The sequence below is a fragment of the Gymnodraco acuticeps genome, unplaced genomic scaffold, assembly GCF_902827175.1.
Source record: "Gymnodraco acuticeps unplaced genomic scaffold, fGymAcu1.1, whole genome shotgun sequence".
In the NCBI taxonomy this organism is placed as follows: Eukaryota; Metazoa; Chordata; class Actinopteri; order Perciformes; family Bathydraconidae; genus Gymnodraco; species Gymnodraco acuticeps.
In genome coordinates, this window is record NW_022990235.1 from 312,244 (window position 1) to 338,093 (window position 25,850).

The window sequence follows — 25,850 nt, forward strand, 5'->3', positions numbered from 1 at the left end:
TATTATAAAATACTACTATAAACAACCACTAAGCCCTGACTGTGACCATAGGCATGAACCAACACCTATATGACACTGTCAGGACTGTTAGATTTAATACAAGACACAAGTCACACTGTACCTCAGAGGCTGGGAGAAGGTAAGGTACAGCGGCCATTGTTCTGCTCGAGTCCCAGGGGAGACTCACCAGAAGAGGGGGTCAGCCAAGCAGGCAAACACTTAATTGTTTCACAACAGCAAACATTCTTTATTGAGGTGGAGCCTTGACCCCCTTTGACTTCCTTCTTTAAATAACCTACAAATAAAAGAGGGACATCTGTGGATCATAGGAAAGCAGATGCCAAACACCCCAGCTTTCACGTATTTGAATCAAAGAAGCATACAATTCAATTCTGCTTGTAAAGCCCTCAAGTTTTTCTATTCATCCCTCCATTTACTCTCTTAGTCAGTGTAGACAAACACCACAGCCGTCAATAAACCTGTGTGTAGGAGTGTGTTGGCAGGTTGACCATTGCTACATAGTTACTAGCTGAGATAAGCTCGAGTCTTATGGCTCCTTTGGTCCTAAGGTTGAAAACACACAAATCCACCCTGAAACACAATCTGCTTTAAAACACACTCGTGGGCAGAGTGATTGACTTCCTCGCAGATTAGAAACAGCCAGGTATCTAATCTGCATCTATCCGCCAATAGATGCTCTGGGGAGCGCCTACACAAACCACAAACTTAAATCAGGTGATGCTTTATTCTTGTGTATAATTAAGGCACACGCAATGCTAGGAAAAACATTGTTCTTTACCTCTCTATCCATGTCTTATTTGCCATCAAAAATAGTCTATTAATCCTATTTTTGTATCATTTTTCTCCGACTCAGTTTTATTAAAAGCATTAAAATTAACAAAGAGCAAATGCTTAACAAAGTGTGATATTTTTAGTGAAGCTATCTGAACTAATTTTCTCTCTTCTCTTACCTCTAGGGTTTCTTCAGACGTACTATCAGGTTAAAGTTGGTGTACGATCATTGTGATCTTCACTGTCGCATTCACAAGAAGTCCCGCAACAAATGCCAATACTGTCGCTTCCAGAAGTGCCTCAATGTCGGCATGTCACACAACGGTAAGATGTTCATACTGTCACACACCTTACACCTCAGTGTTCAATCACAGTATGTACGATGTGCTTGATCCGTATGGAGATAAACAAACAAAGCTTAACTACGAGAAGAGATCTAAAGTTCAGGTTCTGTACATTCAGGTGTTTTTATTTTCTTGCACCCTCATTTACGCTCACTATAAATAAGCAGACGTAGCTCAAAAAGCAAGATCTTCTTTGAAATTGTGGCTCAGGAAACATCTTCTTGCAGACCAACTCCTTTGATGCCCTCTAAAAGCGAGAGATACACCTTCACCACACTGCTGCCCATTTTGGTCTTTGAGGTGTGTTGGTAATATATGCAGCATCAGCAGGCTGCTGTATATATTGCTTGTTGCTTCCGCTGTGGCTTTCGACCCGTATCGTATGATTCAGTTCCCAGCACTCTTGCCATGTACCTGCCAGCCCAAAGGCATTATTGAAAATGAAATACGGTAAAGGCTAACTGTTCTACTGTAGTTAATGTCACAGTATTAAATAGTGTGGTGAATTTGCCAGAATTTGCCAGGATAAAATGCCTTTTTGTATTTGTTCCCCAACAAATATTTCTCCTTAAAATACCATAAGATTTCAATTCAAACATTTTCCTTAAATACTTTATAAGCTTAAAAAAGAGCTACAGTACAGCTTGCCATTCACAAACAATTGCTATGATAATTTTTAAATGATTACAAAACAGGTTTCCACACAAACTGATAACATCATTTGTAAATGTGTCCAATCAAATGAAATGAGCACATCCACATCTCAAAGTGAGCCATTGTACACCGACATGTTTCCATCTATAAACTCCAGATCAGGGTAGAGATGCACAGAATACAGCCTCAGTCCTAGTAACTGCACAACAGTATGGTAACACAGTTCATTTGTTTGAACTTATTTGAACTTTGCCCTCTGCACTGCCTGACAAGCTGAAGTTTTCAGACAACATCACCCTGTCAGTTCAAGAGAAATCACATACTGTACATACAACTCATTTATTTGCCATCATTGTGACAGTGCACTTGTAGTTTTGTTTTGTTAGCATTTGATGGCCACTGAAGTGCATTGACTGGCACGACTGTAGCATGTTTTGATATGAAGGACTGGGCCTCTGCAGGTGAGTTTCAGCACAGACCTGCGACTGTGTGGGCGTGCACAGGTTGCACTTGATTGACCAGAGGGAGGGACAACTTGAAACGTTCCCTCTTTTGATATATGAACTTTATGACCTATGAAAATTCTGAGCATAGTGGGGCTCAATTTAAATCTTAAAGTCTGTAAGTAAAAGGTTGGTAGAACCCTTTTGGTGGGGACCCTCCTATTTCCTTACTGCTGCTTGACTCTTGCAGCCTGCCTGAGATTGTTTTCATGGAGTGCGTTAGTTTTGAGAAAGGGCTTTCCAGTTAGAGCTTTTTATAAGGAATTGTTGGTAGTTTGATCCCTAATGTTAGCCATGAATTGCTTTTGCTTGTAGGGAGGTATTATCTCATCTCATGGTGGTGGTAATACTGCATTGTTTGCTTCCTCGGACAAACATGTTAGTGTGTTTGTCTTTCAAGCTGACCTTAAGGATAGGTGACTGGTCCACACAGACCTGGCGCCAGAACAAATCTACAGAGAGGGCATATGATTTTCATGAGAGGGCACACAAAACCGTCATGCAGAGGTGGGGACTCGAGTCACATGACTTGACTCGAGTCAGACTCGAGTCGCATATCTTTTGACTTGAGACTTGCTTGACTAACATTGATAAAAGACTTGACTTGACTTTGACTTGGTATTCATGACTTGAGACTTGACTTAAGCTTGAGATAGATGACTTGAAAGGACTTGACTGTTTACAATTAAATATTTGCATTTGTTTTTGTAGAGAGATATTACGTTTCGTTTTTTCTAAAAACATGATTATAGCGCAGTGCGCGCAAACCTGGCAACCCACTAGAAGGCAGGAGTGTCAGTTAACATGGCAGCAGCTAGCTTTACTCCACAAATAGTGAAGTTTGGATTCAAGGATTATTTTGTCGATGACGGTAATAAGAAGAGAACAGCGATATGCAGGGTGGAAACTGGGCTTATTCATCAGAATTTCGTATGACTTGACTTGACTTGCTTGACCTGAGCAATGACTTGACTTGACTTGCTTGACTCTCACCACAGTGACTTGGGACTTGCTTGATACTTGTAGGTCAAGACTTGCGACTTGCTCATGACTTGCACATGTAGGACTTACTCCCACCTCTGCCGTCATGTGCCCCGGCCAGTGTCGACGCCAGAGATTTTCTTTTGGGGGTGCTGTGGGGTAGCTTGACGTTTCATAGAGGGTGCTCAAACATGTAGGGTTTCCCATTAATGTACCGGCGCTACAGTGGAATGTTCTACTGGCTGCAACACTCCCCACATGCACATACACATGCACAGTACACCTGTGACTGTTACAATGAAGGCTCGATAATCAACTCACGGCATATAGGTAAGCAGGGGTAAAGTGCTATTTTCAGGGGGGTGGACCTATCCTCCTCTAGGGGGGTCCGGGGGCAAGCTTTTAATATTGAAGTTAAAAGCATCAATCTGGTGCACTTTGAGAGCAAAATTAAGAGATCTATGGATACATCTCTCAACACCCATATGAAACAGAACTGTAAATAGATTTTCTATTTCTTTATGGATATTTTACAAATCACTCCCCTTTTAAACTGTATTCTTGTTTTACTGTCATATAGTATTTCATACTTGTATTTCATTTATTACTCTTATATTACTATCTGACATCACATACATCGTAGCATTAAAGTTCAGTTTATTTATAATTTTTTTTTAAATTATATATATTTTTTAATTTGTTATAAATAATAAAAAACGTGTTTATTGGGGGAGGGCAGGAATGTCAAATGGGAGGGCCTGGTCCACATTTCAAAGGTTTACACACTGTCAGGATGTGTGGGCGTTATAATCTGCATATACAGCTCCACAATGGATGTTAATCCACACATCGGCAGCCCAGTTTAGCACGTTATTTCTAGTTTAAATATACAGTTTGTTGGTTGAATACAGATTATGCATTCTTAACAAAGACACTTGCTTTGCATCTAAAGTGAGCATATTTCTTTCCCCATATTTTATCCTATTCTATATTCTAGATGGAAATGTATTTTTCTACATGAATGGGTTGAACTGCTATAATAGGATAATGGGTTCATACTAGAAACTACATTAGTTAGTTTCTTCCTGCCGCTTTATCTCTCCTCCTGACCCTCCTTCTCTTATACCACGCAGGGTTCGGGTGCTTGAAATCCTTGAAAATGCTTGAAATTTGACGTGGTGTTTTCAAGGTTGGGAAAGTGCTTGAATTTTGGGAATGGTGCTTGAAATTGAGATAAAGTGCTTGAAAATGTAAATGCTTTACTTTTACAATAAATTGCTGTCTGACTGAATAGTTCGCTTTTTAGATTAAAAGAAAAGAATTGCTTCGCTTCTACATAAAACAGCTCCGCTGCGGCCTTCCCGCGCTATGCGCGCGACCTGCAAGTGTTTGTGTTACGTGTGACCTGGGCATTCTGATGAGAGGGATAGATGACTGTGTGCCAGGAGGTTGCAGTTTCAACGAGCGTTGGCTAGCAGAAGACAAATACAAGCCATGGCTAAAACGAGGGTCAAGCCCACGAGTAGCCTCCTGCAAAATTTGCAAAAATAACGATGCGAGAGTCTGCGCTGACGAGCCACATGAAAGGTACGCCGGAGTAGAGCATTTTAGATTAGGCTAACGTTGCATGTTATGTTTGTTTAAGCTAACGTTAGCGAGCTGAATAGCGAACTCGATTGAGGGATAATAATAATTGCAGGGGACAATCATTTCAGAGGAGCGTACCTATGTTATGTGCGTTACAGTCGCCATCGTGTGGTGTTCAGAGGATGAAGCACTCACGGCATTTCGTGTTATAGTCACGAAATATAATCTCTTGATTCGACACAGAGCGATTTTGAAAGCAATGTATTTCTACTGGTAGTATGTTTCGTGCCTAAACCAAATGTGACTTGCTCTCTCGAAATCAGTCACATTGACCCGAAGACACATTTTCGTTTGTATTACTGGTCTGGGGGAAGCTCGCGAGTGTGTTTGTGTATTTTTGCGTTTGTGTACCGGGGAAACACTCACAAGAAACACCGGCTGTTGTTATGCTTGCTGTGATGTTACATTAGTCCGTTCTCTGCTGGTAATTAATATGCCGTCACAAGCTTCAAAGTTGTATTTATCATCTGAATTTGCCGAAACAAGTTTAATATTCTGAAAGCCAAGACTTTGTTTATTTGAAAACAGATTTAAAAATTAAAATTGAAGTATTATACAAGTAAAACTACATTTTGCTTTAATCCCATGTAATTGTAGAATGAACACAGTCTTCCTTTGATGAAGTCAGGTGTCTTGAGTAGTCAGCATTACCTACAAATCATTGTACACATTTGTAAATATTATTTTCCACTTGTTACCATTGTGAGTCTATTTTTATGCAGCTCTGTGTGATTTTGTGGCTACAATTCAGACTAATACGCTACCAGAGGTAGAAAAAGTACTCGATCTTGTTCTTGAGTAAACGTAGAAGTACCAGAGTGTAGGAATACTCTGTCACAGTAAAAGTCCTGCATTCAAAATGTTCCTCAAGTGAAAGTAGAAAAGTATTATCATCCAAATCTAGTTAAAGTACCGACAGTAAAAGTAGTCACTGTGCAGATTTGTCCATTTCAGAATAATATATATGATATGTTTTATAATGATTGATCATGAAAGTGTTCTCAAAACTGGTAAAGGTGCAGCTAGTTTGAATGACTTTGTATACTGCAGGGAGCTTGTGGATTTACTCCAGGTGGAACTAAAGATTTAACAATTAGATTTCACATCATTCATCCTGATCTGTAAAGTAACTAAAGGTATTAAATACATGTAGTGGAGTAGAAGTACACCATGTACCTCTGAACTGTAGTGGAGTAGAAGTACACCATGTACCTCTGAACTGTAGTGGAGTAGAAGTACACCATGTACCTCTGAACTGTAGAGGAGTAGAAGTACACCATGTACCTCTGACTTGTGTTTACTGCCAACCTAAAAGTACCTCAAAAATAGTAATCAATAATGTATTGAAAAGTTATTTGGCTGATTGTTTTATATTGGCTCAGACAGGTTATATGGGACATACAGATGGGTCACTCATTTTGAAATATTAAACTTAATTTTCTTTTCTTTAATTTTTCATCCTCGTGTAGAAGGCTATCACGAAACACACATTTGGTTGTTTATCGCATAAAGAACATCTGATTTAATGTGAGGTAGGGAAATAATCATTTGAGTATGTGTATATAAATATGTAATTTACAACAGCTGTAAGATGCTTGAAAAGCTGGAAAATGCACCTTGAAAATGCTTGAAAAGTGCTTGAATTTTACTTTGGAAAAGGTGTAAGAACCCTGACCACGCTACTGTTATGTCATAAGGCACAGCCGGTTCTTTGAAAGTTTGCTCTGTGTGGGTTTTTAATTTATCAATGATTGTCATCTCAGAGTACATGGACCACAACTGATTTCTCCAAGCTGCTGTGTCACCGCTGTGGGCTGGTTGCCAGTTTGTGCTAGGGCAACTTTAGTTTGTATTCATTTGCTTAAGGTGTGCATTCATCACACAGTCAGCATTACACAATCACATAGCATTAGAAGCTGGGCCCGGGCTTCAATGGAAGATAATTAATGACTTCCTCTAACAGTAAAAAAAAGAGTTTCATTCCATTTCACAACTTAGTATCAAATGTCCGTTGGTAATATAATAAAATGTTTTCCCTACATCTTATTTAAGATCTAGATTATATACCTACTGTATGTCAAGTATTTAGCAACTTGAATAAACAATTTTAAACTTAAAGGGGACCTATCATGCAAAATGCACTTAGTGATGTATTTTATACATAAATATGTGTCGGGGAACTCACGCAGCGTCAGAAAATAAAACCCTCTCTCTTTTCCTCCGTACCCAAATCTTTTAAAAACGGGTGTACAACGAGCGGATACAGATTTGCTGCCGATCTGACCCACAGAAAGTTGCTATCAGAAACAATGCCTGACGTGTTTTGGATATCTTTGTTTACATTAGCAAGCCTCGCTAACACTCAGAGCTAACCTGTACTGTAGAGCACATGTGTTTAAAAAGCAGGAAATAAAAAAAGGAACTCACCTTGTGATCATCAATCAATCAATCAATGTTTATTTATATAGCCCAATATCACAAATGTTACATTTGTCTCAGTGGACTTCACAGTTTGTACAGAATATCAGTAGGACAATACGACACCCTCTGTCCTTTGACCCTCACATCGTACAAGGAAAAACCTCCGGAGAAAACCCACAGTTTAAAGGGAAATATGGGAAAAACCTCAGGGAGAGCAACAGAGGAGGGATCCCTCTCCCAGGACAGACAGACGTGCAATAGATGCCGTGTGTAAATTGAAAAGATAATACATTTGCAACATAGGTAGTCCAAATGTTTGGAAATGCATGTGTGTATAATAAGAAGATGAATCCACGAGGATATCCATCCAGGACTTATGATCCAGGATCACAGCCACGACTCAAGATCCAGGGCTCGCGATCCAGCACACAGGACCGCAGCAACAGGATCATCCATGACTCCGGATCCCGGCGTATATAGACACCAAAAAGAAAGAAATTTGGGGAAGCTGGGTTAATCGGAACATGAGAGTACACAGGTATAGACAGAGAGAAGGAAGAAGTAAGATGTCCCCCGACAAACTAAGCCTATATCAGCAAAACTAGGGGCTGAATCTAATCAGCCCTAACTATAAGCTTTATCAAAAAGGAAGGTCTTAAGCGCACTTTTAAAAAACGGATAGGGTGTCTGCCACCCGAACACAAACTGGAAGCTGATTCCACAAATGTGGAGCTTGATAAGAAAAGGCTCTGGCTCCCATTGTACTTTTAGAGGCTCTAGGAACAACCAACAACCCTGCATTCTTGGAACGCAATGCCCTAGTAGGACAGTAGGGTATAATGAGTTATTTAAGGTAAGATGGCACCTGCCCATTAAGGGCTTTGTAGGCGAGAAGAAGAATTTTAAATTATATCCTGTGTTCTATAGGGAGCCAGTGTAAGGCAGCCAGAACAGGAGTAATGTGGTCCCTTTTCCTAACTCTGGTTAGTACACATGCTGCAGCATTTTGAATCAGCTGAAGCGACTTGACTGACTTCTTGGTACACCCTGATAATAAAGAGTTACAATAATCCAGCCTTGAAGTAACAAATGCATGGACTAGTTTCTCTGCATCGTTTTGAGGCAAGATATGCCTGATTTTTGCAATGTTACGTAGATGGAAGTAGGCGGTCCTTGAAATTGATTTTATGTGGGCGTTAAAGGATACATCCTGATCAAATATAACACCAAGATTCCTTACAGTCTCACTGGAGGCCAAATTAATGCCATCCATAGTCAGTATATCTTTAGATAATTTGTTTCGTAGATTCTTCGGGCCAAGTACAATAACTTCAGTTTTGGTCGTGTTTAACATCAAAAAGTTTAAGGTCATCCACGTTTTTAAGTCCTTGAGGCAGTCTTGAATTTTATTTAGATGATTAATTTCATCAGTCTTGATTGATAAATATAGTTGAGTATCATCCGCATAACAATGAAAATGTACAGAATGATTCCTTATAATATTGCCTAACGGAAGCATATATAATGTGAACAAAATAGGTCCGAGCACTGAGCCCTGTGGCACTCCATGGCTAACTTTGGTTTGCGTGGAAGATTCATCATTGACATGCACAAACTGAGAGTGTTCAGATAGATAGGACCTAAACCAGTCTAAAGCAGTTCCCTGTATGCCAACTAAGTGCTCTAGTCTTTGCAATAGGATATCATGGTCGATATTATCAAATGCAGCACTGAGATCGAGCAAAACAAGAATAGAGACAAGTCCCTTGTCTGAGGCTATTAGAATGTAATTTGTGACTTTAACCAGAGCTGTCTCTGTGCTATGATGTGTTCTAAAGCCAGACTGAAAATCTTCAAATAAATCATTGTTTTTTGAGTAATCACACAACTGTTTTGTTGAGATAAACCCGCAAGAGAAAAAGCATTTGAGCTCCATACTATTTCAGAAATAATTCTTGACGTGGTTTAAACAGGATGGCGTTTTATCACAACCGAATTTAACTTTATCTTCTGTAGAATTCTGATCAGGCATTAGCTCCGCCTCCTCTTCTTCTTCTTCTTTTTTCAAGCTAAGGACCCAAGATCCGCGTTTTTCTAACAACCTATCCACTTTGAAATGGACCTGGCTCTGTTGTAAGTTATTTGTAAATGCTCAATGTAATAAAACCTCCTGCAACAGCTGGAGAAAGGGAGGAAAGAGAGACTTGTGTAAATATGTAAGATCGTTTTTCAGGTTTTTTATGAGCTGTGTAAACATCATAACCAATAAATAATACACACGCCTATTATTAAAGAGAAGTACATATAATAAGTGCTTGATCCGACACGCCTCATAAAATCATAGGAGGAATAGTTGCCAATGAATGAGCTGCAACTAGAGAAGTTGTCTGAGCAGTAGTTGCATGTCAATTAAATTCAGAAAGCTTTGATTTCCCTGTGATTCCCTACAAACGTATAGACATTTCACCCATCTGAAATCAGTCTCTCCATATATTAATGCCATTTATTGTATAACAAGTTGTTTGTTTGCTGTAGATAGCAGGTCATTTTGTGGATATTAGCTGGTCGATCTGGTTCATTGATCACTGTCCAAACATACGAGATGTGATAAAGAAATTAAACAACCATGGCGGCAACCATGTATATCTATACTTTAGTGTATACATTCACTCCAATGCCACATTAGCAGCTTAACAGCCAGTGTTGCAGGAGCTTTGCCTGCATTTTAGATATCACGCTAAATGGCTTTGGAATGCTAAACTTTGTGAGTGGATTTTGTGAGCATGGCATACAGTAACATGTTTTTGAGTTGAATGTTAAATATAGACTGTTCGTTTTTCATGTTGTTTTGGATAATTTTCTGGTTTTGGATAACTTGACAGCAGGAAGAAAAACACTAAGAGTTTGTTGGTTATCTTAAAATATTAAGAAAAGTGTTGAGAAATGTCAAAAGGTGGCTACATGTAACATTTAGTTTGTTATGTACAAATGTGTGTTCATCTGTATTATTATTCTTGTTTACAGTGTGTTTCTGTGTGTACTCTTATATCCTGTGTCTACGTGTGTCCATCTGTGCGCTAATGTGTGTTTCCGTCTGTCGGTTTTCTTCCGCAGCCATTCGCTTTGGCCGGATGCCTCAGGCGGAGAAGGAGAAACTTCTAGCTGAGTTCTCCTCTGACATGGTGCACATGCACCCGGAGGCAGCTGATCTGAGGGCTCTGGCCCGGCATCTGTACGAGTCCTATCTGAAAAACTTCCCCCTCACCAAGGCCAAGGCCAGGGCCATCCTCTCTGGGAAGACCGGAGACAATGCGGTAAGCACCACTGCCTTAAATCTATTCAGTTTCTTCTTTTTTTTAAAGGTGGGGGAGTGCTCCATATCGCTTGCATAAGCCAAATACCTTTTATTGAATCTTCTACTGGAGGAGCGCTTTGGTAGCCGAGTGGTTACAGCACATGCCATTTAACCGCAGCGGTTTCTATTCCAGCCTCGGGTCCTTTGTTGCACGTCATTCTCACTCTCTCCCCAGTTTCTAGATCTGTCAGGTCAGATAAAAGCAGAAATGGCAACAAAAAAAGGTCAGAAAATATGTTTCATATCAGTCTGGGAAATATCATAAGAAACACATTTGTACATTTATACTGTCCATGATGACAAAAAGACAGACGGAATTTGATACTATAACTATGAAAAATGTATCTTCACTTACACATTAATTATATCACAAAATGACCACAATTCTCTCCCATGTGCAGCTTTAAGTTTTACATGAATAAGCAGATCGATGGGAAAAAATAATACATGTTTGACGTGAAGAAGTAGCTTTTTACTTCAAATAGTTCAACGTTATATCACATTAGGTCTTTTCAGGCTGTTAATGCTGCTCAAACAGGAACAGTGGATTGACTGCTTTTACATGCCTTGGCTGTTATCAAACACATCAGATTACAGCGGTCAAGCTATGCAACAGGATACAGTAATGACTTCAACATGGCTACTCAACATGTCAAACTAATTTGTGGACTGTAGGAAAACATGTTGGACAAAAGAATGAAAATGTGAGATATCATCTGTATTAGCTCGTAAGGTTTTGCAATATGAGATCTCAGTATTCTAAGGAGACCTAATCAGCAAATCCACATCAACTTAAATGCAAGTGGCAGACAGAAAACTGTGGTGTATATTTATTAATGATCAACAGTTTGTTTCTGATGATGACTTTAGTCTTGTGGTTCATCTCAGAAATACTGTCATGATACCGTTATTAAACGTAGGTTTTAAATAAGGTCTTCCTTTGAAAGTATTTGAATATAAATGTCATTAAGTACTGTTCATCAGTGCAGTGAGGTGTAGTTAAAATCTGAGTCTAAGCTGAAAACTATTAAGTAAATGCAGTGAGTCAAATGGCCAGCAGCTTTTGATTGGTGCAACTTAGCAGTGAATCAAACACTTACAAACACATTACCATTTCATCTAAATAAAGTTTGGATTTGAATAGTGTGACTGCAAATGATACCAAAATGTCAAATGCATATATATTGCCCTCAAAATGAGTTTTTTATCTTTCCTCTTTTTATTCCTGTTGTTTCCTCTCCCAGTGAAGTCAGATGAGTTCATGGTCACTCCGCCTCTCTGCAGTCTGATTGTTTTGACTGTTCACTTCAGCGATAGCAGCCACATGGCACCGCATAATCTGTTGGTTTGAGGAAGTCTTGGTTTGTTTACTAAACCACAGTCAATAATTATCTCTTTAGTACAATATTTACATTTGTTTACGTGTGGGGCCTTGATACGAATAGATTTTTTAAATCAACATTTAACTCCAGCTGCACCATTAGAAATATAGCAACTAGAACTAAACCGTTTTTACATTTCTTAAATAAATACTTACTTACTACATTTCTTTTTTTATCTGGCAACATCTAGCTTAAGTTAGTTACCATTAGTCAACTTAGACAACTGCTCACCAAGTACAGTATGTGGAAGCCAAAAGGAGCAAGGGTTAGTTTTAACCAATACATAGGAATTCAACCTCGGTACTGTTAGAGAATAAATGGGTTTTTTCTTTTTCAAAAGTACTATAAGTGATTTGTTTTCAGATCGGGGCCCTGATCTTCTCTACAAACTCAGATGTGAGCTAATAGTTGATTACTGCACAAGCATCACATACTGTATATATCTGATTCCATCACATTATTTGTTTGCTGTAATTCCCTTTTCTATGTCTTGAACTTTTCACCTCTTGAAAAGGAAGATTTAAGTATTTGAACGGCACTATTCGTCATTCAGGCTGGTGCATGTCTTTGTCAGTGTTTCAATAAAGAGTAAGAGCGACTTTAACTTAGTTATGCTTCATTTACCTGGAAATGTTGTTTTTGTCTGCCACCGACTGCAGTAAAGATGTATTTGCTTTGTCCGTCGGATGTATGAGATGTGTAGTGTTTCCTTTTTCTGTTCTGATGAATGAGCCGTGATCAAAGTGCACACACAGTGCATTACATAGCTCACGTGTCCTCAGAAAACCTGCGAGGAGCTGCTCTTCCATCTATGTTTTCCTTTTCCACCGGCTCTTTTCTCACCTGCAATCGTCTCTCTTCTTATTTCTCTACCTGCAGCCTTTTGTCATCCATGACATGAAGTCTCTAATGGAAGGAGAACAGTTTATTAATTGTAGGCAGATCCCCATAAAGGAACACCACCACCAGCAGCAGCAGACCTCCGCCCTAGCAGCTGGACTTGGAGGTTAGAAACACAATAACGTCATGATGTGGAGATGTTAGAAAGTCTGTTTTGGTATAATTCTCTTTCTTATCACTAAATATATATCAAACCCAATAAGTAAAATGTACTCTAACAATGTTACCTTCCTTGTTTAAATGCCTTCAAACTTTGGCTGCTCTTTGCACATTCAACTGAAACGCCTCATAAGGGACTTAAGTTTCTTTCTGTGCATATCTCATCTGAATCCAGGCATCACAGGAGCTCACCAGGGGTCAGAGTATGGCTTTCTCGGAATGACGAGCATCCGCGAAGAGAGACCCGAAGACGCTTTGGAGCTGCGTTTTTTCCACAGCTGTCAGTCACGTTCGGCCGAAGCAGTGAGAGAAATTACGGAGTTTGCAAAGAGTATCCCAGGGTTCAGCGAACTGGACCTCAATGATCAGGTGAGAAACATGAAGACTGCTGCTAATCCATTCTGTCGACATGTGAAGTTTCTTACAAACTATCACTTCTAAAGATCTGATGAACATCAACCCTTCACCCTTTCCCAGGTAACTTTGCTGAAGTACGGTGTCATTGAGGTCCTAATCATCATGATGGCGCCTCTGATGAACAAAGACGGGACCTTGATCTCCTACGGACAGATCTTCATGACGCGGGAGTTCCTCAAGAGTCTCAGGAAACCTTTCAGTCAAATGATGGAGCCCAAGTTTGAGTTCTCAGTCAAGTTCAACATGCTGGAGCTGGACGACAGCGAAATGGCGCTGTTTCTGGCTGTCATCATCCTCAGCGGGGGTGAGTGGTGTTCCCACAGGATATGTTGGAGATGTCATAGATCATAGGAGAGGAGTTTAGAGGTTTCATTTGATCCCATACTCAAGTCTGTCATTTAACATGGAGCTGCAGCCATGACAGATAGAATAGAATGGGAGGGATGAAACCCCTCTTTAATGGTCACACATGCAGAGCACACAGCACACACATTGAAATGTGGCCTCTGCATTTAACCCATCCTAGTACCAGGAGTCTAGTACTAGGAGCAGTGAGCAGCTATTGTACAGCGCCCGGGGAGCAATGGGAGTGGGGGGGGAAGGGGGGTGTCCGGTGCCTTGCTCACGGCAGGGCCCAGGAGGTGAACTGAGACCTCTCCAAGTAGCAGTCCACACTCCATATTTAAGTCTGTTCGGGGACTTGACCCGACGACCCTACGGCTCACAGTCCAAGCCCCTACTGACTGAGCCACTGCCGGACGAGAGAGAGTTGTAATAAGTTACATATTAGCATTACAGTCTTTATATTAAATGTTATCAGTGGAATAAAAAGTTATTTAATGATTGTTTCACTGTGGTTACATTGTAAAACACAAATAAATGCACACACACTTCTGCACATTTAAAATGTTGCATGTCAATAAAACTGACAGACCAGTGGCAGCACACAGCGGAGAACATTAAAACACTGATACTGATCAACGAGGCATAACGTTATTTACACTCATCATTCTAACTTATCAATATTAAAGTAAAGTATTTTTTAGGAACTAATGGTATAAAATGTAAACTTTTGTATGCGTGTGTAACAGCAAAGCGACCTCCCTCACACCCTTTGTGGTTTACTGGTTAGCGTGAGGCCTCTTGATAAAGGTCTGGCCTTGAACCTAATGAGGGAGAACAATCGGACATTCAGGTCAATTATTTATAGAAATGACAAAGATTAGAGCTTGCAATAAAGATAAGAAGGCTTTGTAAACAGCAATAATACAGCTAGGGCAGGTAATACGGGTCAGCTAAATTAAGGGCTTTAATAGATATTTAATCAGTCACAAGTATGTCCCTGATATATCCTCTCTGTAACACATGTAGACCGCCCGGGCCTGCTGAACGTGAAGCCCATCGAGCAGCTTCAGGAGACGGTGCTCCACTCTCTGGAGCTGCAGCTGAAGCTGAACCACCCCATCTCTCTGCAGCTGTTCGCCAAGCTGCTGCAGAAGATGACCGACCTGCGTCAGATCGTCACCGACCACGTGCACCTCATACAGCTGCTGAAGAAGACGGAGGTGGACATGTGCTTACACCCTCTGCTGCAGGAGATCATGAAGGACTTGTATTAGAACTCCACAGGAGAAAAAAGGACCAAGCGGAGAAAGAGAAATAAAAGAGAGATTAAAGACATTTTATTCTTAAAATCATGACTTGTGAAATGATGACGATGAAGCACTTTGTGCTGACGATGTGTTGAAATAAAGGGAGGTAGCCAGGCTGGATGACTGAGAAAGGAAGAATATGAGGAAGAACAGGACATTTGAAATTGAGGAAAGAAAGACAAATTGTCTTGACAGCAGCATGTGCGTTGAGCGATTGCTGATTCTGGACATTTTGTGAACGAGTAAGCTGCCAAGTTAAATACCAAACTGCCACCTATTGCACCGATTACTAACTTTCTTTTTGGCAACCCAAAGCTTCAATGGTGAATGCGCAAAGCAGCCTGCTTCAAGTGCCTTCAGCAGAAATCACTGTGAATATTCTTACACCACATGTCACACAGTGGAGTATGTGTTGTTCGTGTGCAGCTTATCTACATGTTGCGTTACAACCTTCCTAGGCAGCAGCAGTGTGTACATGCTCCGGAACCTCTGAACGCACACAAAACAATGCAGAGTCCTTTTTGTTTGTGGCATCAGGGTGAGGGTGCTATCTTTTTTAATCAGCTTTATCCAAAGAAAGAAATCAGATTAATGCCTGTAACATATTTTTGTCTCAGCCACCTGCAGAAACTGTGAGAAAGTATGAAGCTAACAAGGCACATTACCTTTTTTGTTTGCTAAGAAACAGTATATGCCATATTGTGCCTCTAAGATTTGATGTTTGACATATTTCTTGTGGATTGAATGCAATTTAAAAATGATATATTAAAAATGTATATTGTATGTCTATTCGTATGTGTTATTGTTGTATGGATGAAATTGTCTGCTTCACATCCTTTTTTTTAATTATATATTCTTAAGAAGTGGTTGAGTTATAATTTTTACTATGAAATTATTTTTTCTATGCAAAATGTCTCCTATGTCTGATCAATCAGATGTTGTTGTTGTTGTTGTTGTTTTATGGGATGGGGGGGGAGTGCTGCCAAACGAATTGTATTAATACCAGCGGCGGGGAAAAAATAAATTTGTTGTAAATAAAATATTTTCTAACTTTTCATTCGAAGTCTGTCTCTTCCTAAAAGTTGTCTCAGTAGGCGTGCCCTGAGAAAATGATTTCTTAATGATGTCCTTAAAAACTTTCCAGTCACCCAGACTGGAAATGTGTTTCACAGTCATTACATCAGCTGTCATCAGTGTCTCTTACCAAACACAAATCTGAACTCTGCTGAACCGTGCCAGAAAGCAAAGTCTGCGTATTCACATTTGATCGGCAAGCTGGAGGTGGTGTTATTTTCCACAGTTCAAAGTTTTACGGATGTGCTGGGTTTTTTTTATTTGGTAGCACCAGCTTGTATGCCCTATTTTTTATTAATATGAATTTAAAGAGAGAGCTGAAGAGAAATGGGCTAAAGGCGGGACTTGTTTGGAGTCAAACTCAGGACGATTTACACATCAGGTCACCTCAACACACAGCGCAGGTTCACTGACACAGAGCCATCTTTTATCTGGCTTTTGGTCAAGTCTGTCAAACCCACAGAAGATGCTTCTCTTCACCTGAGGGATATAAACTGAATATATACAATCCACCCTTCGGGATCAACCCCTACAAATGTAAGGATGATTGTGAATTAGATTTTAGTTAGTCGATGCTATTGAACCTAAAGAAACACATATGGGCTTTAAACAATATACAGTATGATACACTGTAAGGGTGTAATCTTTTTTTTGAGATTATAGTGTTTGTAAACATTTATCAATTATTTTAATGATCAGATATCTGTAGAATAATTATTAGGTTGGAAAAACAACACACAATCAGAAAGTTACATTAAAACATACATATGTTATCTGAAACTTCTTCTGAATCCTTATCTGATTAATCAGAAACGTGTCATCTGATATTACATTATATGAAACAAAAAAATATTTTTGAAACAGGAATATGTTACTGAAGTCAAGGGTAAGGTGATATTGGACTCTTTTCTTTTCTTTAAGTATATACTTGGGCCTTTTTCAAATGATAACTGCTTGTAAATGCGCTACAACGTCCCAAAATACTTACATTAGAAAAAATGAGCTCCACTTTAAAAAATATGCAAATATAAAAACACATACGTGCCAAAGAAAAAAACATATTTACCAACTTGACCCTGTCAGCTACTGTATAAGTCTAAACAAAAATGGCGGTTAACAATGAGGAGGAATATGTGTGAGCTATAAAAGAAGAAAAAGACGAAAAGGAGAAAGCTAGGCCGTGAGAATGTAGCAGATTAAGGAGGAGTATTGCCCCTAAAAATAAGCCTTAGAGTTGGCAGATGATGGGGGGGGATTTCTGGCTCTGACCCGGATGGTCCTGTTGGATGGTTGTTGATGATGATGGTAATTAAATGTGTTATTTTTGTCAAGTCAGCATATCCTCACTTTGTTACAGCCGGCCTCTGCTGACCAAACCTTGCCAAGATTCCTCAGTAAATCTGCCAAACAAAATGTTCATAAAGTATTTTTCTGCAGTTTTCTGTCCACACAGAGTCCAAAGATAGCGACTTTGATTTACACAAGGAAGTTTTGTTTTTATTTTTGCTCCTTAAGAAACAGCAGCTACCATTTTTTATTCTCTTTTGTTTAACTATCACAAAGGAATTGTACTCCCATCAGGGTGTGACACCTGATATGTGTGTCCTTGCAAAAGGCTTGTTTCTGAAGCGATACACCTGCTACTGAAAAAAAACAAAGCTCTGGAGAAATAGCTGTGTTTAATCTGGTGTTTGTAAAGAAAACAATTTAGGAATTTATATTATTCTTTAGGAATGTATATTTAGTTTCAGTAGAATAATTAATGGTGATACCCTGGCTTGAGCCTGCAAGGGGATATGTATTACAATGTAAAACTATTCTATAGTGTGAAAAGAAGTGTCGATGCACTACTGTATATGTTCAGCATTTCACTGATGATTGGTATTTTAAAATGTTGATTGTCTTTTTCTCTTGTCCTACAATATTATCAATGTCAATAGTACACTTTTGTAAATATGAATGCTCCTCGAAATATGAATTTTACCATCTGAAAAAGTATACGTATGGTATATGTTTGATAGATTTTAAATTGTTTTATTGAGGAAAATAACAAAACCAGTTCACTGGATTGGAATAAACATTGTTGATTTAGTTTGCTGATCAAACATGAACAACCATTACCTTGATGAGAAAGTATTAATAAAAAAAACCATTATCACTCTTGTGACATGACGGTTTTTTCCACCCACCGACATTTTTCAGACATGGTGTTGCTTCACCTGTAACTGGCAGAGCTCATCACGATACCTTTGTCAGGTAGATATTTTCCAAATGATTCACACATTCACATGCAGTTGAATGTAATGTGATAACCTGTAATCTGTTCTGTCACACTGTATGACTCAAAATAAAACATGTCATTCCTAATTAGTTGGTTCAAGTGAAAGGATTTATCTTTTTAATCTCTAATTGCTGTGTAACTTTTTTTCATTTCAACATAACTTTGAGAGATTGAGGAGAGCATTTAGACAAAAAGTGGCTTTTTTTTAAATATCTTTGCGCTGGCGGGAAGATCTGGGGATTCAATCTGAAACACCAATAATTCATTTAAAAAAGAAAGAAAGGAGCTTCAAAACATTTCATTATGTGGCTAAATTGGGTGTTTATTGTTTTATTTTTGTTGAGAGTTTGAGGAAAAGATTATTTTGTTCTCATGTCTGAATATTCTTTCTTTGGATGGACACTATAATTTTTTTTTTTTTTACTATGTTCAATCTGAATTTACTTTAAAATAAAAACAAATCTATATTGATTCTGACTTTTCTACATCCAACTCACAGGTTTATCATTGCTTTGAGAAAAAAGATTATTAATTTACCCCTTTTAGAAGTGAAGATATAGTCATTTGTTCTGGGAATGTCATTTTCGAGCCTGAAACCTGAAAAACAGGCTTGGGGCTTAACTGGTTAATCTATCTCCTTATCTAACTTTTTTGGAAAAAAGGTAAATAATGCTGCCACCAACACATTTTCAATATCTCTCAAAATGTCATGTCTTTTTTTCAAGCAACTAAGCTGGTAACTGCCTGATTTAAACCAACTAACTCGTCAACTAACTTATCTACTGTATGTAGCTCAAGTGAGGCCTTACAGTGGTGGTGACCCGGGTCCCTTTAGCCTAGTTTAACCCAGGCAGCACATCCACAGGGAGGATCGCAGTGTGCCAGTGAGAAGGCAAAAAGTCTTGATTTTTCACCCACAGTCATGCAGTCCAAGAGAGGTGGGGGCTAAGGATTCATCCTGTAAGATTCATTTTAGGGACCTCTATTGATCGATTAAAAAAAAATGATAACAAACGTATGAATCTGTGTTCTTCTAACATTGTTTCCAAATGCAAAAAGGTTCTTCTTTTTCGGGGGGGTACAATAAGATTTGACCAAACCTCACTTCTGAACTTAAATGATGGGTAATATATTGTTTGATAGACATGCCTGGTGTCGTGTAAAGTAGTGTAATATCTCCCTCTGCAGGATGGAAACAGTTACTGAAGCTCACAGCAGGGATCTTTCTTCTGCCAGAGCCTAATCTAATTATTACAGATTGTTCACAAACATACATCAATTTGGAGGAATTGCAGCACCCCATGGCTGTTTTATTGTTTCAGCTGGTTGAGCTGTAGAGAGAGAGGAACAATAAAGCCAATAACAATAAAGTAGTTGTCAGGACTGTGAGGGAGGAAAGGTTGCCGAGGTGATATAGTTAACAGGCCAGCCCAATTCCTTCACATGGTCTCCTGGAGTAATTGGACGTAGAAAAAGTTCAAGCTGGATGCTTCACAACATTTTTTTAGGAAATCCTGATTCGTTTTTGGCCTTTATGAGGGAATTTGGTCAATACAAGAAACACTCAAAAAGTATCCATTACCATGATATACCGTTACTTGCTTGTGAGAGTAAAGAAAAACTACAAACCACATTAAACATGCATGGTGTCAATGATTCGCATTAGAATTACCATTCTGATTAGGACCTTGTCTGGCACTCGTGTCATGGGACAGGTTTTTATGCGATCATGTACTATGTCATGTCTACCAAATCAATGCAACACTGTTATACTACGCTGCACAAGTAGGATACATCTCTTTTATCATATAATTTAATGAGACTTAGGAGGTCTTTATTCAAAGTGATTTAATCCAATTAATTGATCAAAAATGAATTTAGAGGTTTTCTGTTATGTCTCGAAGTCTTGCAAACATTTTGAGAATGATCTGCTCATAGTCTGGGTTCTTGAACGATCTGCAGTTTCATAGTCTGTACAGGGAGCAGAAAGGCATAAGAGAACATGATGCAGAAATGAAAAATTCAGCACATAACATCGTATACAAACTTCATTTTCAAGCAACATATTAGTTCATGTTTTTACATACAGAATCCAATGTTTCATGCAATTTCAGAAAAAAGTGACCATCTTTAGGGTCAGGACACACACGAAGACAAATCATATTTCTCGAATAAAAACATTGAACGTCTATTGGGAGATATTAAGTCTGTGTGTTAGTGTGTGTGTCTAATACTCCTGCACTGAGTTCAACACCAGGACATTATGAATACCATGACAGTCAAAGAAAAGTAAACCTGATGTGTTCCTATAAGCAGGAAACTAGCCAAAAATGATAGCCACAAAATGTATAACATGCACACTGTGATGTTATGAGAGGGTGCATCAAAGATGGAAGATACACTCCCAGTGGATGCACTAAAGAGTACAAATCTCCAGTGCACCAAGTGTCTGTGTGTACAAACATATTTTGAGATTGACAATAAAGTTGACTTTAACTAAAGATCCTGACCTCACAACACATTTGTATGTATAGCATAATTTTACCCATATAAGTCTGAATTTCACTTTTTCACAAAAACCAAGACACACATCTTGAACATGGATTTCAGATGGGTTTTCTTCTATTATATATGAATATACTATTTATCATTTCTTAGTGAAAGGTATACTTTCTTATCAATAGCTCCCAGGTTGTCATGATTTCAGTTGTGTGTAGAGTTTCCTGTTTTATTTTGAAATTCCGTTCTCCTTGTGTCTTGACTCGTCTTCTTTCCTGTGTTTTCCCTCTTGTGCTTGATTGTCTGATTGTGTTTCACCTCCCCTCTCCAGCTGTATGTTGGCTTGTGAAAAACCTTGTGTATTTAGTCACTTTTCCCTTGTGTTCCTTATTGGGTCATCGTCGTTGTCCTCATGTTTGGTTCCTGATTTCACTTCATTCCCATGGATGTTCCTGTTTCCCTTGTCTGCCCTCATGCGTCCTCCTTGTTCGTTCTAGTTTTGTTAATAAAAGCTCACCTTGTCTTAACATTCCCATACCTGCCAACAGCTTCCAGGTCAAATGACCAAGTGACTCCAAATCAATGCAACACTGTTATACTACGCTGCACAAGTAGGATACACCTCTTTTATCATATCATTTACTGAGACATAGGAGGTCTTTATTCAAAGTGATTTAATCCAATTAATTGATCAAAATTAATTTTGAGAATTTAGTCTGGGTCAGGGCCTGACCAATTTGCCGCCCAAGGCAAGATTTTAGCTGGCGCCCCCCCCCCCCCAAAAAAATGCAGACACTCACTATGACTCGCGCATACATGCACGTGCACGGTTGTGGCATGACCACCAAAACAGAAAGATATGAACACAAGATGTGTTCAAATGTATTTAGTATCCTATCCATTTGAACATGATTTAAGAGGTGGACCTAACATCCTCTAGGGGGGTCCGAGGGCATGCTCCCCCAGGAAGATTTTTTTTAAATATTGAAGTTAAAAGCATCAATCTGGTGCACTTTGAGAGCACAATTAAGAGATCTATGGATACATCTCTCAACATCCATATGAAACAGAACTGTAAGCAGATTTTCTTTTTATTTCTGGATATTTTACAAATCACTCCCCTTTTAAACTGTATTCTTGTTTATTAATTACAACTTTTTTTTACTGTCATATAGTATTTTATATGTTTTTCATCTATTCTCTTATTTTTTTATAACTATAATGATCATATAAAGCTATACCTTTACCTCACTGAGCTGAGGTTATCAGAGCCGCTCAGTCTTTCAGGAGAGAGCTCTCTAAAGCTCTCCCCCCCGCGGCCGCTTACACAGTAAATTCCAATGTTAATAAAAGCACACAGAAGCTGTATACGTTTTTTGGGAGTTTGATTTCTTTTAAATTAACACTAAAACAAAATTAAAACCTGTAATTGCACACTAAAACCATTATTTAAAAAAAAAAGAACTATTTCACATAAACCTCTGGTTTTTACTGGGGCTGGGGCAGTTCAACTTGATTTTTTTGGGGGGGGGGGTGCGCCATAGTTTATGGGCGCCGTACGCAATATAGGCGTAATTATGTTAGTATAAGATAATAAGATGTACTTTGTTGATCCAAAATCGGGAAATTGTGTTGTTATGAAATTTAAAAATATATTTTTTTCATTTCTAACTTTTTTTCCCCCCCAATTTTTGGCGCCCTCGATGGGTTGATGCGCCCTTAGCATTCGCCTATACTGCCTATGCCGAGGGCCGGCCCTGGTGTGGGTTCTTGAACGATCTGCAGTTAGTCTGTGGGAGCAGAAACAAAGGCATAAGAGAACATGATGCAGAAATAAAAAATTCAGTATACATAACATCGTATACAAAGTTTACATTTTTTAAAGAAAGGACAGGCAACGTCAATTGTTTATACTGACGACATGCCTATTGTTAAGATACATTTATATCATTACTCAAGTCCTTCTCTTATGTTAAATCTGATAGGTGTCTCACCATGAACTGAGCTTAAAATCACCAGATCATACAAGCCGAGGCACTCTGCCTGTGTCCTAAACTCCTTCAGCTCAGCAGCATTGATGGTGTCTCTCCTGCCTGGTGAGGATTGAACATATTTGAAATAAAGGCCTTGAAAATACATTATGTCTACGAGAACATACAGTATCACTTTATGATATCATTATCACAAGGTTAAAATTCCCATTTGTCCTTTTCTTTTGGTTTACGACCAAATACCTGCAAAACTAATCACAATCTCATGAGTCTCAGTTAAAGGTAGGGTAGGTAAGAATGGGGAAACAAGCTCGAGTGCGCTAGAATTTGAAAGTACGCTGCCGAAAAAAATCTGTGGCCCTTTCTCATTTCTCTAACTCAGCGACGTGCAGTCAGGGGAGGCAGAGCCTCACCTGTCATACTCCAATGTACGGAAAAAAAACTAAAGAAAAACTAAATAGTAATAATAATAAAATGTCTCCACTGATCTGTGTTGTAAATGTGATTTATGTATGATTCCAATCGCTTTTTATAGTCAAAATCAGCAAATTTGACGAGCTCTGCTACAACTACGGGTTAAGAAATATGTACTATATAATGTGATCAATAATAATGTAAAACAAACTACGTATAACTACCACATTATAACTGAGTGAATGTAAAATGTAAGTATACAGTTATGAAGACATATCTGGCATTTCCACTGGGTGACTAATTTACCATCTCACAACACTCCTAAAATAACATTACTTTCTGAAGCACAATCTCAAAATCTCAAATCTCAAATTAGATCTATTGTCCATCTATATTTTGATTATTATTTAATGGAAACTGTCCATAATCAAAGAGTCACTCGAAGTCAATCAAATACTTATTTCACTTCAGGGTGATAGCAGGAGACCCCATCTAGTCAATCAGAGAAAATCAGGACAATCTGATGTAGAGTTTAAAAATAAAATACTTTTGAAATCTCATATATGAGCTATAATCCCTCTGTTTTTAGATAAGAATAAAACAAAAACTATCCAGTGTCAAATACTTATTTCACATCAGGGTGATAGCAGGACACCCCATCTAGTCACTCAGAGAGAATCTGGACAATCTGATGTACAGTTTCAAAATAAAAGACCTTTGAGGTCTCATATATGAGCTATCGTCCTTCTGTTTGCATCCAACAGTTCAAATGTTCGAATTACATTGAACCAGAATTCTCCCCCTTTTTTCTTTAACAGTGAAGAACATTGGATATGTTAATGATATATACGATACAATATACTTTATTGTCCCCGTAAGGAAATTTGTTCTGGACTCCGTCCTGCAGTTCAGCATACATGTACATATACAAACATAGTGGACATTAAGAGACATACACATATCATCAGTCATACACCGTTTGAACAAACACAAGACGCACATACTGACAATGGCGACCTATTGCACAACCCCTCATGGCCAACATTTAAAAAATACTTTTCATTACATTTGACTAAATTTCATTTCATGTGAATGTTAAGAAGCTTAATCGACATAGGTAGGAATGAGTGCTTATAGCGGTTCAGCCTGCTCTTGGGAACCCTGAATCTTCTACCAGAAGGTAGGAGCTGGAATTCTGAGTGGAGTATGTGGGTGGGATCAGACACAATTTTGTTTGCCTGTCTGATAATGGACTGCTCGTATATGTTTTGGAGAGATGGGTGTTTTTTTAACCCCCATAATTTTCATAGCAGTCTGTACCAGGCGAGCGATCTGTGACTTTGACTGCACTGTCAAGTTACCATACCAGGCAGTAATACCATACCTCATGATGCTCTCCAACACTGCATGATAGAACAGTAACATGAACTTCTGGTCGACTCCGAAAGCCCGGAGTCGACGCAGAAAGTACAATCGCTGTTGAAGTCTAGAGCACAGACCTTGAACATGCGCCTTCCAGCTGAGTGTATTATCTAGATGGACACCAAGGTACTTATAGGAGCTGACCTGAGTTATGGGTTCATTGTGGATAACCACCGGCCTAAGGTCACCCACTGCCTTTGGGTCCCACACATAGGTCCCACACCATCTCCTCAGTCTTCTTCACATTCAGCACTAGATGGTTAAAATCACACCACTGCACAAATCTCTCTATTTCAGAGTGATAAGCCGATGAACTGCTGCCTTTGTGCATTAAGCCAAGGATGGCTGTATCATCTGAGAATTTGATGATATAATTCTCCGGGTGGATTCTCGTACAGTCGTTTGTGTACAGTGTGAAGAGGACTGGGGAGCTCACACAAACCGCAAAACTCAAAATGTCCCCGGTTTATTATTATTTGTTAATTTTGAAAATCTGGTCACCTTAACCTAGACTGCAAATACAATTGGGGAGTGGACCTCACCTCCTCTAGGAGGGTCCTCACCTCCTCTAGTGGGGTCCGGGGGCATGTTCCCCCGCAAAGATTTTTTTTTAAATATTGAAGTTAAAAGCATCAATCTGGTGTACTTTGCGAGCAAAATTAAGAGATATATGGATACATCTCTCAACATCCATATGAAACAGAACTGTAAACAGATTTTCTATTTCTTTATAGATATTTTACAAATCACTCCCCTTTTAAAACAAACCGTTTGAGACCCACTGAGATAACTAGACTAAAGTTAACTATCTAAACATTGAGAGAGTCCTTTACTTCACCTGAGCTGAGGTCTGACAGGAGAGAGTTCTCCCTCCACCTTGTTGTTGAAAAAGCTCCTTATATCCGTTAGCTTGGCTAGCTAGCACCAGATGCTAACCACAGCGATCTCCGGTAGATAACCAC

The 25,850-nt window shown here is 39.0% G+C and overlaps 1 protein-coding gene across 1 annotated transcript in view; it reads left to right on the plus strand.

Moving 5' to 3' along the window:
- Positions 1-16,270, plus strand: part of pparg (peroxisome proliferator-activated receptor gamma) — a 32,673-nt gene extending 16,403 nt beyond the window's left edge. Inside the window, exons 4-9 of the mRNA XM_034219177.1 lie at positions 978-1,116; positions 10,457-10,656; positions 12,959-13,085; positions 13,314-13,507; positions 13,616-13,859; positions 14,927-16,270. Coding sequence (XP_034075068.1) covers positions 978-1,116; positions 10,457-10,656; positions 12,959-13,085; positions 13,314-13,507; positions 13,616-13,859; positions 14,927-15,174 — 1,152 coding nt within the window. The 3' untranslated portion in view covers positions 15,175-16,270. The remainder of the gene's footprint in view (positions 1-977; positions 1,117-10,456; positions 10,657-12,958; positions 13,086-13,313; positions 13,508-13,615; positions 13,860-14,926) is intronic.
- The last annotated feature ends 9,580 nt before the right edge of the window (positions 16,271-25,850 follow it).